Genomic DNA, 17,625 nt, shown 5'->3' with positions numbered 1-17,625 from the left:
TAAAGATATAATCCATGTTTCTGTCTCATATGTGTATGGCATTAAAAGGATCTGGAACTTTAGTTTTTCCACTGAAAGCTCTGGTTTGCACACTAAATGCCATGTGGGTGAATTTTTATGGATGATACTCTGATGTCCCATTCTCCTGAAGGCAGCACATAGCTGCACCACCAGAAACCTACAAGAAGAGCTATGATTAATGTAGTTACAGTTCTATCCATGTTTTAATGTTGCAGAGCACTGTCATTTTGCAAATAGTTCAAAGTTTAAACTGGCATGTTGTACATCTTTTATCTGATCATTTTGTGCAAGATTTAACAAAGAAAATGGCACAAAATAAGAATATTTTTTCCACTCTGATTGGCTGCTGTTAAGCCTACTAACTTGAATGTTCATTGCATTTTTTGTAAACACCCGTGAAAATAATTTCTATTCCCATGGCTTTTTTGTTCTCTGGGAAATTATTTTTGATGATAAGTAGAGAAACAAGCATAAAAATCAAAACATCTACAATAGTGATAGTAATACTAATAATAAAATAATAGTCAGTGTAAAGTAGCCTGCAAATTCTTTGGTGGGGGGAAGGGGGAGGGACCTGGATAAAGGCCAGGGGGGCGCTGGCCCAAAAAAGGTTGAGAAACAAACACTGCTATAAATTCTCCTTCAGTTTGTGTGCGTGGTTGTTTGGCCTCTCGCCCTTTATGCTTTCATAAAGAAATCTTTAGTCAAGATGTGTCACTGCTCCTTTAAATCGTTCAGATTTATTTCATTAAAAACACTTCAAGTCAATGTTACAAACTCATGTCTGACACAAAATCTTTACTTAAGGTGATTTTTTTTTTTAAAGTTTAACAGCCCTAGATTTTTATTTTTTACAGGTTTTAAATTTACCTTCTTATAAAATTGTCACTAAACGTGGCATACACTCTAAAACAAAATAGATGTAAAAGTATATCAAATGTATGTAAAATAAAGGATTATTGGGACATATTTCTGAGGTGACAGCAGAACATTTGGTTATTTTCGCATGCTGTAGTTTTACTAGTCGATGCAGACAGAGGTGGAGTTAAAGTTCAGGAAGTGCAGCGCTGCAGCTGATCCGAGCGGCTTGGTGAACTGGTTGGACCGCCCCAGGAGCCAACATCCTGCTCAGCTGCAGGAATGCAACCTGCCAACCCGACCCGCGTCATGAAGCCAGACATGATCAGCTTCATTTGCAAGCCTCAAGAAACACAGAGGCTTATGGTTCCAGCAGCACATCCATTAAAAGCAGAACAACTTTAACTAGTAATTAGTTACTTTCAACCTTAATGGATTGTAAAATCCTTTCAGAGTATTTGGAAACCAAATACCATATTTAGACAGCAACAATAAAAGATTTATGAGAAAGTCTGACTTGTTAAGAATCCAGTAAGGCCAAATAAGACGTTTCCATAGAAACATAAATTGTGCTTCTATATGTGGATAAAGTCACAGATATTCTGCCAAAAAGCATTAAGAGGAGGACAGCAGCAGAACAGGTGAAGTTTCAGGATGTGAGTCACTAAACATGTTCAAATTCTTTATTGAATCTAGAATAAATATTCACCTTAGGATAGATTTTATGAATCATTTTATATAAAGCTTCTTTAATCTGGTTAGTAATCCAAACTATGGACAGGAAAGGCTGAGATTCAAACCTTTAAAAAGTACAAACTCCTGAAGAGATGCTCCACAAAGCTTGGCATAATCAGCAGCACTAATGGGGATGTTGTATTTTATCAGAAACTCTGGACAGGTGAGCAAATCTCATTTTCCTGTAGCTGCAGTCCCAACCTGTGACGGATCAGTAACTCGTCCGGCTGTTTGCAGAAGGAGTGTTTAAAGTTTACACTTCCTGGTAGAACCGGTTGAAGCTGATCCCCAGGTCTGGATCCCCAGGTCTGGATCCCCAGGTCTGGATCCCCAGGTCTGGATCCCCAGGGTTGGATCCCCAGGTCTGGATCCCCAGGTCTGGATCCCCAGGTCTGGATCCCCAGGTCTCGTCTCCTGCAGCTCCACCAGATCCCTGGAAAACTGCTGCAGTCCCGCTTAGAGGCCCGGTGCGGCCTAATGGAGCAAACAGAACCTGTGTGGGTCCCGGTCTCCATGGTGATTCGGTCTCCATGGCGATTTCTGAAAGGTGGAGGTGAATGCTGCAGCTGTTTCAGCCTTTTATTCAAGCAAATCAGACATTGAGAAATATGCAAGTTATGATCCCTGTCCAAAACAAAAAAAACTTTCATATTTTATCCATTTACTTTGGGGGGAGATGCAGTTCATCAGTTCTGGATTTTAATCAATGATCACGATCCCAACTTTGGGATCCACAAACATTTGCTTCAGTTTTATTTCATAAAAAATGTACTTACCATAACTCTGAGCTCATTTGTTTACTAATCGTTTCTCTGAGGTGAAAACGTCAGAGTGAAAATTTAACTGGAAAAAAAGAGGAAAAAAATGTGAAGCAAAGTGGCTTTTTAAATCTTTTGCAAATAACATTTTATTTTTTCCCAATTAATGACTCAAGAGGCAAACTGAGAACCTCGACCTTAAAGCCTCCAGCAGTAAAACAAACAGATCTTTAGTTCTTCATTTATTCCTTCACAGTTTTAAACAACAAATCACTTTAAAAACCTGCAGAGAAAATAGATTTCACTGCTTTCAGAGGAATTAGTTTTCTTTTCAACCAGAGGGACGGTGTGCATCAAACTTCATTTCCACTTTAAACTCCAACAGGAAAAACAACGAAGAGCTTAAATAGAGACTGATGGTGACATATTATACAGGTAAACACACAGAAGAGCAGAGGCCACTGATCAGATGGATGCAACAGATCCTGCAGTAAATCAAATTAAACAGCCATTGCTGCACATTTAGACGAACATTTCCAGACAGGAATCGCAGCAGTGCATGTTGGGTTCATTTCAGTCGGAGTGGCTACAGAAAGGCTCCAGGGTTCGATCGCGGGTCCTTCAGGTTCCTGTACTTATGGGTCAGCCACACGCCAAGAATCTGGAACAAACGGGAAGAGCTTTTAAATGTGCTTCACCCCGAGTGGAGGCATCGAGGCTGCAGGCGCATCGATCAGCTGACCGGACCGACGGACCTACTGACCTCGGTGAAGCTGAAGAAGAGGCCGATGCCGCCCACGAAGCGCAGCACGTCACCGGCGTACTGCTGCAGGATCTGTGAGCAGCTGTTGCAGGACTGCGGGGTGGCGAAGCATCGCTGAACAACAGCAGGACAGAGTCAGAGAAAACACATCGAGTTCCAGCAGAGGGGAGGAGGAGGAAGCGGTTTGACTCACAGCGGGGCAGGAGCCGGTTTGGTTAACAGAAGAGAAGCCGCAGCAGTCCAGAGTTTTCTCCACGTCTTCCCGAGTCACCTCGGACTTGTTCCAGCCGACCTCCAGCAGATGGTTCTGGACAGGAACCAACTTAGAGTCAAAGGCTGAAACCCAAATCCTCTTCAGTTTTACCCAAATGCAACTCGGACTTTTTCAGCCGTCTGAAAAAACGATTCTAGTGCAGCTTTAGGGCCGATTAAAACTGGGTCAAAAGTTAAAACAGGAGAAATCGTACAGAATTAAATCAAAATCATTTGAGAATAAGGTAATATTACAAGAATATAAAATATTACAAGAAGCTGTAATATTACCAGAATAGACTATTCTTAAAACCACTTTGTCATTATATAACTTTATTCTCGTAAAGTTATTTTAATTTCTTAGGATGGTCATAGTACTCCGTCATACAGTTATGATCTTTATGAAATGCATTTGTTTTCACACAGACATGAGGAGCAACAGCTGCTGCCATCATTCTGTCCTGGAACGGGTCGTCGCCCAGTTCGGTTCTACATGACCCAACGTCGTCTGTCAGAACCCGACCGAACCGTCCTGTTCCTCAGCCAGGACTGTTTTCCATCTTTTGATGAAAAACCTGGAGAGGATTTTGGACCGGAAGGCAGCAGGTGTTGCTCTAAAAGCCGCATCGCTGCTGACAGGTGAGGAAATGACCCAAACCATCAGAACCCGGCTGAAGGCTCTGGTCACCAACAACCTGGATTCTCCTTCCTCAGACGTCTGGATCACTGATATACGATTATTTCTAGTAAGTCGATTATTCTGAAGATTAAACAAAACGGCCACATTCTGCAGATTTGTCATTTAACCATTTAAGTTGTTTTTAATACAGCATTAAATAAATTAAGATGAACAACAAATAACTGTTTTTAAAATAAGAAAAATATCTTATTGTCTAAAATGCAGCAACAGCATTCAAATAGTGATCATTGGATCATTTGAAGCAAAGGATTCATCTGCACAAAAAATACCAGCAACATGTGAAACCTCAGACCTTTCTGCTCCACTTAATTAAATCATCACGATTAATCGGATTAGTTTGTACCATAGAACAAAGTCCAGTTTCTGCCATTTGTAAAATCACACATGTAAAAACTTTAAATCATCATCTCACAACTAAACGTTTAATTCACCAGAGAAACGGACCGACCTGTTGGTCCGTGTTGAGAGCCAGACAAGCGCAGGAGATGGAGAACTGCAGCACAAACACTACAAACAGGATCATCATGTACTGGTGGAGGTTGAGGAACTCTGACATCCTGAAAGGTGAGGAGATGAACTGTGGACCGGACCCGTCTTAAAGGATACGAAGAAGAGCAGGACCTGCTGGTGCTTCAGGGCGCCGCAAAGCCCCACGAAGGCCACCAGCAGCAGGAAGACGCCCACTCCGATGACCGCCGCCACCACGCTGATGCTGGAGACCAGGCCGAACCATTTCCCCCAGGCAGCCACCCCGATCAGCAGCAGACTCACCATCTGAGGGGAGCAGGAGGCGAGAGAGGCGACGGGCTCAAAAATCAGGCCACTCATGCATAAAGCGAGCAAACGCAGAAAAATGCCGTATTTTAGACACAAGTCAACATTTAAAAAAAAAAAGATCAGAAAACCTAGATACATACAAACACCTGAGTCAAATGCAAGTCATTTGTTCCTGATGTAACGGTTCATCGGCCTGCGCTCTGAAGCTCACGAAATGCATGTTGTATGTGGGTCACTTTTGTTCTGACTGAAAAATAAAACGATCAGCAGATCAACTGCAGGTTGGACAGGACTGATGAATCTGCTCAAGGCGTCGTAATGACGGCAGCTTTGGTTCTGCTGGAGAACGTCCCCAACGGAGGGACTCGGTGCCAGAGACCTGCTGGGACATGATGAGCAGGTCGTTCTCCTTAGATTGATCAGAGCCGTCATCTTCACAGCTGTACGCACTTTAAAATTTCCCTTCGGATAAAAAAATATTATAGTCACTGAATTTGATCATTTCCACCCTTTACAATTAACAAAATTGTGGAAAGATTTTGTTTTTAAATTGTCTTGTGTCTTAACATTTTGTACGTGACCCACATCTGAGCATATGTACGTCCTAAACCTGAACGTTACTGGTCAGTTAACTTTAGTTTCTTTGGCGTCTCGGCCTCTTAAATTAAGTGCTTGTATGCAGTGAATTTAGCTAAAAATGAATAAGCAGACCTTTAACCCCCTGCACACATAAGAGTGGTCACCTGAGCTTTTTAACACAGATTGTTTTTTGTGGTTTCGCTTCTCAGTTGAACAACCGTGACATCAGCCGCGCTCTGCTTTCTGTGAAACTCTCGACATTTTAACTTTATTTAATGTACAAATATTTTTTGTGCACGTAAAACTATTAGCAGCATATTAACTAAACTTTGGTGCAGTTTCTTTCATCCAGTGGATCCTGATGATCCACTAAAAGTAGAGATTAAAGTTGCATTTTGCCAAAGTACATCCCAAACATAAAAACAGACAAAGTACTGACGTAAAACCACGAGAAGTTTTCCTGGCAAACTTAGACATCAGCATGTTGCTTTTAGATGCCGTCTTCATTGAGCTAACTGACCTCTACCAAAGTGATCTGAGGAAACATCAATAAGTTGGACATAATCTTCAACTCCTGAATTACTATTTTTCAAACTGCACATCAGAACAAACCCTGCGCTGGAAGATGGAACTGTAAATAATAAAAAAGCATGACTTCAGTCAACATGTGACCAGCTGATGCATTTTTAACCTGCTGGTGTTGAGCTGAATGTCACTTTATAACCCTGTCCAAAAACACACAACAGGTGGAAAGGTTGAAAAACAAAGAGTCGCTTCCCGCTGAGTGGCTGCTGGCGGCACAGCAGAGTAACTTTCTCTAGCTTGCAAATGTTTCTGGTGGAAAAGGAAGGCAGATAAGGAGGAAGGAACAGGCCTGGTCCGGGTTGCTGGGAGCTACATACACACAGCAAGCAGATGCAACCCAAATCCGTTTTCCCTCATGCAGCTGGCCTTTTCACAGCGGTCTGAATGGCTCAATTCAATCCTTTTGCCTTCCCAGAACAATCCGATCTGTGCCACTTAGGCTCCATTCACACTGCAGCCTGAAGTGATCCAAAACAGATTTTTCCCCTCTGCGACCTGCATCTAATCTTTTCACAACAGTTTGAACAACACAGATCAGATTTTTACAAATGTGACCCAGGCCAGCTGAATATGTGATCCTAAATCTGATATGCATTTGATCTTTACAAATAAGTTGGATTCATCTGACCTACAGGTCACTGTAACAGCTGAACAGAAACAAGACTGAAGTTATTGTCTTTGGACCTAAAGAGGAACAACCTAGAGTCACACACAGCTTCAGTTATTACAGCTGGAAACCAGAAATCAGGCTGAAATCTGGGAGTAGTGATGAACCTTCAGAGCCACATAAAGACAGTTACAAAGTTGGCCTTTTATCACCTGAGGAACATTTTCAGGATCAGAGGACTAATGTCTCAGCATCAGAGAAACTCATCCATGTGTTTATCTTTAGTCACATTGATTAATGTAACAGCATCTTTACAGGTCTGACTAAAAAAGATCAAATCAATCCTCCAGCTGCAGCTGATCCAGAACGTTGCTGATGGAGTTCTGACTAAAACCAGGACGATGGAGCTCATCACCCAGTTCTACAGTCCTACACCGGCTCCCTGTTGCTCAGAGAAGAGACTTTAAAACACTGATAGTTTATAAATCACTGAACAGCTTAGCACCACAATACATTAAACATCTGCTGTTGTATCAACCTTCCAGACCCCTCAGGTTCTCAGGAGCTTCTTCTGTACATGCGGGTGGTTTTGGGGATGCAAGTCATTCACACAGAAATCTGACTGCATTCAGATTTAACTATGAAAAAGACAAGGCCAAAAAAAAAAAAAAAAATAGAAAAAAAAGAAAAGTCTAATTTCAGTAAAGAGTTGGATTGGAGCATCCAGACCTGCTGGGTGAACACAGCGTTCAGAGAGCGTCCTGATTGGGCAGAGAGCAGCCACAGCCCAGCTCTAAGCCTCTGGTTCTACAGGGAAAGCAGGTTGAGCAGGTGGAGACACAGATGGACACATGGCATCTTTACCAGACACCGAAATTATTTACAATAAAGCCTCCAGCGCCTCCATCTTCTCAGGAAGCTGAGATATTTTAACATAACCAGAAACAGTAACCATGACTCCTGTAATCAACAGCAGTCATGGTTACCAAATATCACATGTTGGTACAACTTTATCCCTGTTAAACAGAAAAAACTCTCAAACTAGTGAGACAGTCGGCTCATCACAAGGTTCCCTCTCCATCACACAAGCACTCTGCGTGGGTTAGCCCAACTGCAGAACTCGGTTCTCATTGTGCAGCTGCATAATGAAAATTTTAATTTTGGCTGTTTGTCACAACCTCCCTGAACTTTGTGGCCCCTGTTCATGCAAACCTATTGTGTGATTGGTCTGAATTTCATAGTGTGTTTATTTAAAACAGCTACTGCTCTCACTAGGATGGGCAGAGACTTCACTGTGGAGCCTGTTATGGGTTTTCTGTCAACTCAAAGGTTTCAACTGACATTTAGAGGTGTGTATATAAATATTAGCTTATTTAGCTAAATCCTCACAGATGTTGAACCTGGTGTTTTTATTCTTTTGAATGAAAACAGGGAGAAAAAACAGACCCTAATTAACCAGGCATTTCCTCGACCTTCAGTGTTTCCTAGGAGCTTTTCCTGCTCTGCTTCACTCACTCCAGAAAAACAGGATTTTAATCCTAAACATGAGAAGCAGCAGGAACATGAAGACAGCGCTGGCCACCTGCTGCTGGTTTTATGACTTCTTGGAATAATAACAGCAGGTAAAACCACTCGATCAGCCCGGTTGCCATTTTCCAGTCTTTCACCTCCTCCCAAAAATAAACTCCAGAATTTCATCAGATACTCACAACATAAACGACGTTGAGCGCAGAAAGCGCATTCTTGGTGCAAATGAATCCTCCGCAAACCATCGCTGCTGTGCGCCCCGATCAGAAAACCAGAAGTTGTCTCAGGTGTAGCAGCTGTTTGTCCCACTTCAGGCTGACCAGGTGCTGGAGAACGACTGCGTTTCCTGGAGTCGATCCTGAGCGCTGATTGGTCAGCTGGACTTTGCTCATGACTCACCTTTTGTCCTCGTTGCAGGTAATTACAGCGCAGCGTCAAATGAACTCCGGTCACCGCGTCATTCAGCTTGAAGTCATCTAGTATGGATTTTTTTTTTTTTTGAGACCGATTGATAAATGTTTGCCCCTGCTGACGTCATCAACAGAAGGATTTCCGTGTTTTACAGTCTTGTGATAAAAAATACAATAACATCAAATATTGGGTAAAACTCACAGATGTGAGTTTCTGCTCTCTTTAGTGTCTAAAGAGACACTAAAACGATTAAAGTATGAAAATACAATAAGCTCACAATAAAACACATTTTGTTTAGGGAATATTGCAGTTTTACTATTTAAAAAAAAGACTGACTTTATTTTGCACATTTAAACAGAACAGCAGTTCAAAGTGGTTTCACATCATCACTGCGACACAAGTAATAAACACTTAGTAAAAATATTAAACAAACGTTTTTATGGATATTGATTTACTTCGGTAAATATTTTTTTAAAATAAACAAAAAAAATGAAAGCTGATAATATGGGAAACAAAATTAATCATGAAAGACAAATAAAATAATATAATATAAAACAAACTAAATGAACAGTCAATCAATCTCCCTTAAAAAAGGGGAAAAAATGGATGGATGAAAGTTTATCAGACAATAACAAATTTATTTAGCCCTAAAGCTGCTTAAAACGATCAAGGGGAAATGCATCGTGAAATCCAAATGAAACAGATGTGACGAATAAAAGTTTATAAAACTGACAGAAAACTAACTAAACAGGTCTACAGTTATTTTACATATCCAGGTGAAAAGATCTTTGGCAGACAAAACTTCTTCTACTTAAAAACTGGTCTGCAGAAAGAGCAGACTGTGTGTGTATGGCTCCCTCTTGTGGCCACGTTAGCTGACACAACTACAACTGGTAAAACTAAACTAATCTTTATGGTAAGAACTATAAATTACCAAACGAATAAATTAATCAGAAGTGATTTAACTTCAGATACAATCATTTCCACTTTAGTACAAGACAGCAAGAGCTTCAAAATGTGACAGATTTATGGGAACATAGGCAGAAAATCTGTAAAAATTAAAAACTAAAGACATTCAGATCACATATTTATTAAATCTTCGTGGTTGGATGAAAACAATATCCACATGTAAGTGGAAATAAGAGAACATATATTTATTATATTATCATTATGATTTAGCAGAAAACTTTAGGTTTTGATAAAGCTTATAGTTAGAGTGGCTTCAGTTATCGCCACCAGGTCATTCGTGGACAGATTTCATGATTGTTAAATATAAAAAGAAAAGAACGGAGAACAATATAATCAAATTTAGGAGTGAAATGAACATCAGAATTAGAGTAAAATTTCAGTCAGAAAACTGATTTTTCTTTAATAATTTTATTGTATTGTGTTATAAATTTTGTCCATTACAACAAGGTCAACAAATATCTAACTGCCAGGATAAACCCTGGATCACTAAAGGTGTGTGAACAGCCTGTCATAAAGGAATAGATGGGGACAATGAAAGGATTACGGTACAAAAACAAACAGATATTATCAGGAAAAGTAAGATAAACTTAGACTTATTTTATTGTCTTTGCACAAAGACATGAGAGTGAAATTGGCAATAAAACGTAATCACTTGGACACCAGAGCACACTGGAAGAAAAAGCAAAGAAACATTTTCAGACAGTCTTAGATAGTTGGGGGATTAAAGAGCAATCTGATGGCTGAGGGGAGGCAACTATTTCTGAGTCTGGTTGTTCTGTTACAATCATGTATTGGTTAAATATAAATATCAATGGCACTTGGAGCAAAATAAATAAGATTGTCAGAAATATGACGATGGAAAGGAAATATGTGCTACAGATGCAAAGGAAAAAATTCACAATGCAAATGAATGTCATTTCAAAGAGACTAAATGCCATAATTTTGGAAAGATTGGACACATTAGGAAAGTAAGTGGAGCTAAAGTGGAGGAGAGTCATGAAAAGAGTGTGCCAAACAGGAGCAGCTGAGGAAGGACCTGAAGAGGAGTTAGCCATTTTGACTGTTAGTCCTGTGGATGATGAACGACATAAAGCAACATTTGCAATAAACAATGTTGATTTGGAAATGGAAATTGACACAGGAGCAGCAAAAAGTGTCATTTCACATCCTACATACTTGAAAAAGTTTTCACACCTGCCTTTGCAGCCGGCTGAAGTGAAGCTCAACGCTTACAGTGGAGAACATATTTGTGTTTTGGGACAGCTTGTAGCAAAAGTGGTGTATGAAGACCAAGCTGTGGATTTGCCACAGGGTGCATCACTGTGTGATTAAGTACGTGGGTGAGCCAAAACACCTATCACTCAGTGAGCTTTTGGACAGTGATGTACTCAAGGATGAGTTGGGCACACTGAAAGACATTAAAGCTACCATCGAGGTCAAACCTGAGAGGCTGCCCAAACACAGGCCCCTCTTCCATTCGCCATAAAGGAAAGGCTGGAAACGTGTAATATCATTACACCTGCGAGACACACCATCCCTGACCACCATGGCAGCTTTTGATGAACTTTCAAAGCACACTTCACCTTCAGTGCAAACATGAATTCCTCTACAACTTCTGTACATTAATCCAACCTGCAGTTTTCAACATTGATGGGACTTTTGCACGACACTTTAGTGATGAATATCCCTGCTTTTATTTTGCCCTGTAGAGTGGACACTCTTTGCTATGATCATTTAAATGCAAACTGAATCAATAAGAGGATTCATTTTATATTCTTCCAATTAAGGACTTGGTTTATTACAGTTGCTATGGCAAGCAGTTTTGTGAAATGTGTGGGAAAGAAAACAGCAGATTGTCATACTGTGTGACCTTTGCTGTATGTTGCTGTCAGTGCTGGTTGATGTTGTTCTTGTTTTGAAATACAAGTAGATTAAAACTGCATCTTGTGTTGGTGTTTTTGTATATTCAAGTGACATCTAATGATTTTTAAAGTGAATTTGGGGATTACTGACTACCAGTAGTATATATTTTTAAAGGTTTTATTGGCTCTAACGGCCTTTATTTGATAGTGAATTGCCAATAAAATGGGTAATGAGAGAAGGGGAAGACATGCAGCAAAGGTCGCCAGGCCGGGAAGTGAACCTGCGACAGCCGCATTGAGAACTAAGGCCTCCATATGTGGGTTGTGCTAAACCTTTGCGTCACCACAGCACACTCTACCAGTAGTATTTTAAGATTCAGATTTCTATGTTAATCTATATTTAACGCTTCTGTGTTAAATTAACACATCCATAGTGTTAACGTTTGACCACACACACACTAGTGTGAGGTAAATCAACACTGATGTGCGTTAAATTTCAACTACTGAGTGTTGATTCAACTCCATCACAAGTAACACTTTCAAAAGTGTTACTTTAACACGATCAAGAGTGGACCAATATAGACACTTTAGATATGTTAATTCAACTCCAGTTGAATTAACACTTCCAAATTTGCCGTGTGCATTTGGATCCTGAGCTAAAATATGGCGGACCGTTCCTTCCAACTGTTGCGTAGTCCAATTTGGTAGCCCATTTGCCGCTTATAATCTGGCCTGGTATGGCGGCTTTCTCCTTCTCCCCCGGAAGATATGATTGAATTATGCATTTGGAATCAAGCTAAAGCCTATTGTTTATAAAATAACTGCTCAAAGATTAAAATATTTTTGAGTTGTTTTAGGAGTTTTTCAAATGCACAGTCTAAATTTCAAGATAGAATATGAAATGCTTAAGATTTTAAGTTTGATCACTTATTGCTCTATTACAGAGTATACCCCCTGTGTTTTCTTCTTTTAAAAGAAAACAAAAACCCAAGCATACCTCAGGAATTTATTGTTAAAGGCCAATATTTTAACATCAAACCATCCTATTTAAAAAAAATGTTTTATTACCTGCAAATGTGTAACCAATTTATTTCACATAATGCCATATGGAAAAACTTGTGTTAATTATTGTTGATGTATGACTGTGTAATTGCTCTGTAAAAATTTATACAATTCAAGTTCTAAAAAAAAGAGAATATTTCCTGTCAGGAGGATGTTAACATCTGGCCACATCTGGAAGACATAAAGGTTTCTACTATCAAAGCGGAAGTTGGCTTGCTTATTGTGGAGCGAACTTTCCCAAAGCAACGGAACCTGCAGACAGTTAACCGTGCCGGAAATGGACCTTACTGTGTGAGAACCAGATTAGGATGGACAATAAATGGACCGCTCAGAGGGGGAAGTGCTTCCGTGGATGAAAACAAACCTACAGAAGTGACTGTGAACAGAATCTCAATTGCCATGTTAGAAGAACTATAGCAATTGCAATTTAAAACTTAGCTTTCAGAGATTGAGTTTTTATTTATGACATTCACCAAAATGTGATGCTTTAAGAGAACAGTGTTAGCTAAAGGGCCAAGAAATCTCCAGACGCTCACAGATGAATTTGTATGCTTCCATTTTGTCTTCTGCCCTCCAGCTCTCTGTGGCTTTTTTTCGTGGCATATGCAGCGCTGCTCCTGAAGAATGGGGAATCCCCTTAATCCAGAACCTTTAAGACAGAAACATGAACCTCAGAACATTTATAACATAAAAATTGTACAGCAGCTTATTGACATCAAACTGAAAACTGTCAGCATCTAAATGCGTTGTTGTCTCTATATGAATGAAGACACACTTGAAAAGAAGTTGGACTCGAATAAATGAAAGCCGTTTTACAAACTTGGAAGATCAGATTTTAAAGATAACATTTTTTTGAAAGGACTTTCTTAGCTCTAGTTGTCTGTGTTGTTTTACAGTTTAATCTAAATTATTCAACCCCATAAATGAAATAACTGACACTACAAAAAGTAAAGAAAATAAATAAACCCAATGTAGCAAAAATATTTTACTCAAATTCAACATAAAGTCTTACTTTCAATCATAAAGCCTAAAAATGATTCATCCCTTTTAACAGAAGTTTTCACTTTTTGCAAATCAGGTGTTTTATCTTGACCACCCCTGACTTAACCAATGAAGGCCTACACCAATCCCGTTTGGATTGGTGAAGGCCACAGTCCACTAAGGTGGGAGATCCTGGTGTTGTTGTCACTCAGTATATTTAACTCTTCTTCCAGCTTGTGGAAAATATATTTACATTTTTACTTAAAGTGATCCAGGATTAGTTGAACATGTTGGCCAACATATGTTGTAATTTTCCTGTTAACTAAAAAATTGCTGTTTGTGATAAGCCAAAGCTCATAACTTCAAAATGTATATCTTTTTATATTTTTCACCCATGCAGGCCATTTTTTCACCTGATGGGTTGATGACGCATTTTAGTCTGTTCTGTACTGAAATCCGCAGTACAGATCATAAACACAGTAAACACAGGAAGGCTAACTTTAGCTGAGTTGATGTTTATCATATTGCATTTGACTGGTGTAATTTTAGATAATGCCACACTGTGTCACTATTGGCTGTAATTTAAAAAAACAAACAGTGAGGTGGTGAATCTGGGTAAGTTCCCACATGAAAAAAAAGAAGAGCGCAAAGGGAGAGAGCTGGACCTGAACACAACTTCCAAATGACCTACATTTGTGCTCTTAACATTTTTCTCCAGAAGACTTTGAGTCATTTATATGAGCAAAACTGACAAAGGCTCTAACAGGTGATCGTTACCTTCGCAAGCTAAAAATAAATGTTGTGCTTAGATAGGCTGAGCTGGAAGCTCTTTGAAATGCTAACATAGCTATACTGCCACCAGTACTGAATATTAAACCACCGATTAGACTGGACCGACACCGGACCCCGAGCAGCTGTTATCGGCCGACACAGAGCTACAGACAGTGGGAGAAACATCAAAGACAAGCAGTGCTAACGGAGCTATTACTAACTGAAATGCTAACAGAGCTATACTGCTGCTGATACTGAATATGAAACCACCAATATGACCATAAGAAGCCCGGACCCAAAACAGCTGTTACCGGACCGGACACAGAGCTACAGAAGTACTTCCTAGATCACACAGTCTGACCAGAGGTAAGTGCCATTCATTTTTTCATTTATGAAGCTGAAAGCAGCAGCAAAACACCAGCAGCTCCTACCCAACTCTGTCCTCTTCCTCTGTTTGGTTCTGCTCATCTTCATTACCTCTTGTGATTTCTATATTCCCATTGACTTCAACTCGTTCAATGACAATACTCATCACTGTTTTGGCTGGACAGAGCTAGCACATTTGGACATCATTTACCCAGAATGCATAGCAGCGTTCACAACATGGTGACATCTGTGTGACAACATTTTATAAAATTTATAAAGGGGACGAGCGTCGCCACGCTAGATTGTGATTGACAGCAATAAGACCCGCCTCTGGGCTCTGATTGGTTGTTTCTAGTTAGCACTCAAGCACTGGGAGAAGGCAGAGGAGCCCAATATTTTCATGTATTATTTATCTAATACCATACTGTTAGGACATGTAACAGCTTCAACAAATATGTAAAAAGATATTTTCTATAAAAGTTACATAGTGCAGCTTCAAATGTACATATTTTTAGATAATAGTTCTTACTCAAGAAAGTTCCTACGTCCATCGACCCAGGACCAATTGCGTCGAAAATGATGTAACCCTATCCAGTATCCACGGTTATCAGAATCGTATTTTTTGGTGTGATTGTTGATAAATTCCTGTGAACAGATTTTATTTTAGACTGTCATAAATATTTACTTCGAGCTATCAATCAATCAAGTTTATTCGTAACACATTTCAGCAACAAGGCAGTTCAAAGTGTTTTATATCAAAATACACAAAAATATGAAGTCATAGAACACACAAGTAAAAACTGAAGCATTACATTTTCTCAAGTTTTGAAACAATCAACATCATAATGTTGAGGATTAATTTTTAGGCCAACCTATAAATACACTGTTGCATTAATCAATGTGACTAAAGATAAACACATGGTGAGTTTCTCTAGATCTTGCTGGGACATTAGTCCTTTTACCCTGAACATGTTCTTCAAGTGATAGAAGGCAGATTGTGTAACTGTTTTTAAGTAGTTCTGGAGGTTCAGGCCAGAGTTCATCACAACACCCAGATTTTGGGCCTGGTTGCTGGTTTCTTGCTGTAATAGCTAAAGCTGTGCTTTGACTCTAGATTGCACATCCACACATTCATCTGTTCTAAGCATCTGTTCAGTGATTGGATGGGTTCAGAGTCACCGGGTGACATCGTGATGTAGAGCTGTGTATCATCTGTGTAGTTGTGGCAGCTAATCTTATTTCCTGTTATAACCTGAGCTAGTGGGAGCATGTAGATATTGAATGATGGTACATTCACACCAAATGCGTGTTGAGTGTGAGGCATGTCTGGTTTACATTCAAAGTCTATGTGGAGGCACGTGGAGGGCTATTGAGGTGCAATTAGAGCACCTAACAAAGTGCAATTTGATCCGTTTGGAGCGTTTTGAGTGTTTGACACGTCAAGTGTGTTCAACACGTCCGATGCTCCACATTGGCTTTAAATGTAAACCAGGCGCACCTGATGCTCAAAACGTGTTTAGTGTGAACGCATCATGAGAGGGGTCCTAGGATTGAACCTTGGGGTACCCCACATGATTTTGATCCACTTCGTTGATATGTTACCTATTGAAACAAAGATATCTTGCATGTCTCCATGGAGACTTGTTCCTACCAGACCTTCACTTTAGTGGGTGCAATAAAATCAATTATATCTGAAATTTTAGAATGGAAGTTATCTACCAACTCATCGTCATGGTTACATAAAGTCGAGATGAACTATAATTGATTAAAGGTTTCTGCTGTGTCGTCTGTGAAAGAACATTTTGTGATGTGGCCATTTTACTAAGTGAGTCAGTGGAGAAAGTATTTTAAAACATAACAGCGAAATGATCCGACAGGGCGACATCAGTTACAGAGACACTGGAAATATTCACACCCTTCCCGATTATCAGTGCGTGTCCTAGATTGTGTGCTGATTGTTTAACATGCTGAATTGGACCAAAATGATCAAGAATATCACAATTTTTTGCCTCTCTGTCTTTGGGCTTGTCAACATGGATGATAAAATCTCCCACAATTATTAAACAGTCATAATTGGTGTATATAAGAGACAAAAGCTCATTAAAGTCAAAGAGGTTTTCCACACATTGGGGTTTTGTACACAGTTAGTATCAGAGATCATTTATGGCCTTGTACCTCAATTGCCAGACATTCAAGAGTTAAAATGACCTAAAAATATATATTTAAGAAGTTCTTATGCATTGAAGCAACGCCTCCTCTTTGTTTTCTATTCTCACTTAAAGCATTGTAATTCAGAGGCGCTGATTCAATTAGTACATGTGATACAGTATTGTCAAGCCATTCATCTTCCAGAAACTTGCAGATTAGCTTTAAACTTCAAGAGAAGAGGTGGTGTTTTGTTTTACCTGCTCCTCCAGATCATCAATTACAACCAAGTCTCCACCTTCGATCTTACACAACTGTCGACTTCGGTCCCAGTTTGCATAACCTAGGTCATATGGATAAATATAGTAGCAGTGTCCCTTGTAGGATTTCTCATGTTTCGTGCAATGCTGGCACTTTGGTCTCACTAGACAAGGGAAAAGAGCAGAATAAAGTGAAACTTTAGTAAAAATAATCTCAAAAAGAAAATATATATATCTAAAAGAAATCCATGTGGACTTATTTAACATTTCAATCATCAAAATTACTCAAGCAAAGCTTTTAAAGGTAGAGTGCAGATCAATATTGGAAGGTGATTAAATTACGATATCATTCTAGTCAGAAGTGGCATACCACAGGGTTCACTAAAAAACAAAAACAATATTCTCTGAAATTAAAACTTGGCTGTAAACCTGTTGCTAATGACTTCATTTTACTGGCTCACTTTGTGGTCAGAAAAGTGACCTTCAGCACTCTACCTGTGATAATAATGGTCAGATATAAAACTGTTAAAATTTTATATATATATATATATATATATATATATATATATATATATATATAAAGAATAATAGAGAGTTTCAAAGTTAATATAGAAATATAAATACACGATACTGGGC

The 17,625-nt window shown here is 39.4% G+C and overlaps 1 protein-coding gene across 1 annotated transcript; it reads right to left on the bottom strand.

The window, feature by feature from the left end:
* Nucleotides 1-2,597: 2,597 nt before the first annotated feature.
* Nucleotides 2,598-14,403, bottom strand: LOC106936967 (tetraspanin-13). Its single transcript, XM_015018237.1, has 7 exons — nucleotides 14,391-14,403; nucleotides 8,345-8,544; nucleotides 4,694-4,861; nucleotides 4,536-4,616; nucleotides 3,329-3,442; nucleotides 3,136-3,249; nucleotides 2,598-3,033 (listed from the first exon to the last, which is right to left on the bottom strand). The coding sequence occupies exons 2-7, from the start codon at nucleotides 8,405-8,407 to the stop codon at nucleotides 2,959-2,961; spliced, it is 615 nt and encodes a 204-aa protein (XP_014873723.1). The 5' UTR covers nucleotides 8,408-8,544; nucleotides 14,391-14,403; the 3' UTR covers nucleotides 2,598-2,958.
* Nucleotides 14,404-17,625: the final 3,222 nt, after the last annotated feature.

This window comes from Poecilia latipinna, unplaced genomic scaffold (genome assembly GCF_001443285.1).
Source record: "Poecilia latipinna isolate Pla-1442-1.1 unplaced genomic scaffold, P_latipinna-1.0 Scaffold2250, whole genome shotgun sequence".
NCBI lineage: Eukaryota > Metazoa > Chordata > Actinopteri > Cyprinodontiformes > Poeciliidae > Poecilia > Poecilia latipinna.
Note: the sequence above shows the minus strand (reverse complement) of the source record. Positions and strands in the feature narration are given on the sequence as shown.

Bases quoted from the DNA above. Each gene is read 5' to 3' on its own strand.
- LOC106936967 (XM_015018237.1), bottom strand. From the start codon at position 8,407: ATGGTTTGCGGAGGATTCATTTGCACCAAGAATGCGCTTTCTGCGCTC. The intron at 4,862-8,344 runs GTGAGTATCTGA...TGCTCCCCTCAG, and splicing joins CGCTCAACGTCGTTTATGTT to ATGGTGAGTCTGCTGCTGAT. The intron at 3,034-3,135 runs GTCAGTAGGTCC...CGTTTGTTCCAG, and splicing joins TCTTCTTCAGCTTCACCGAG to ATTCTTGGCGTGTGGCTGAC.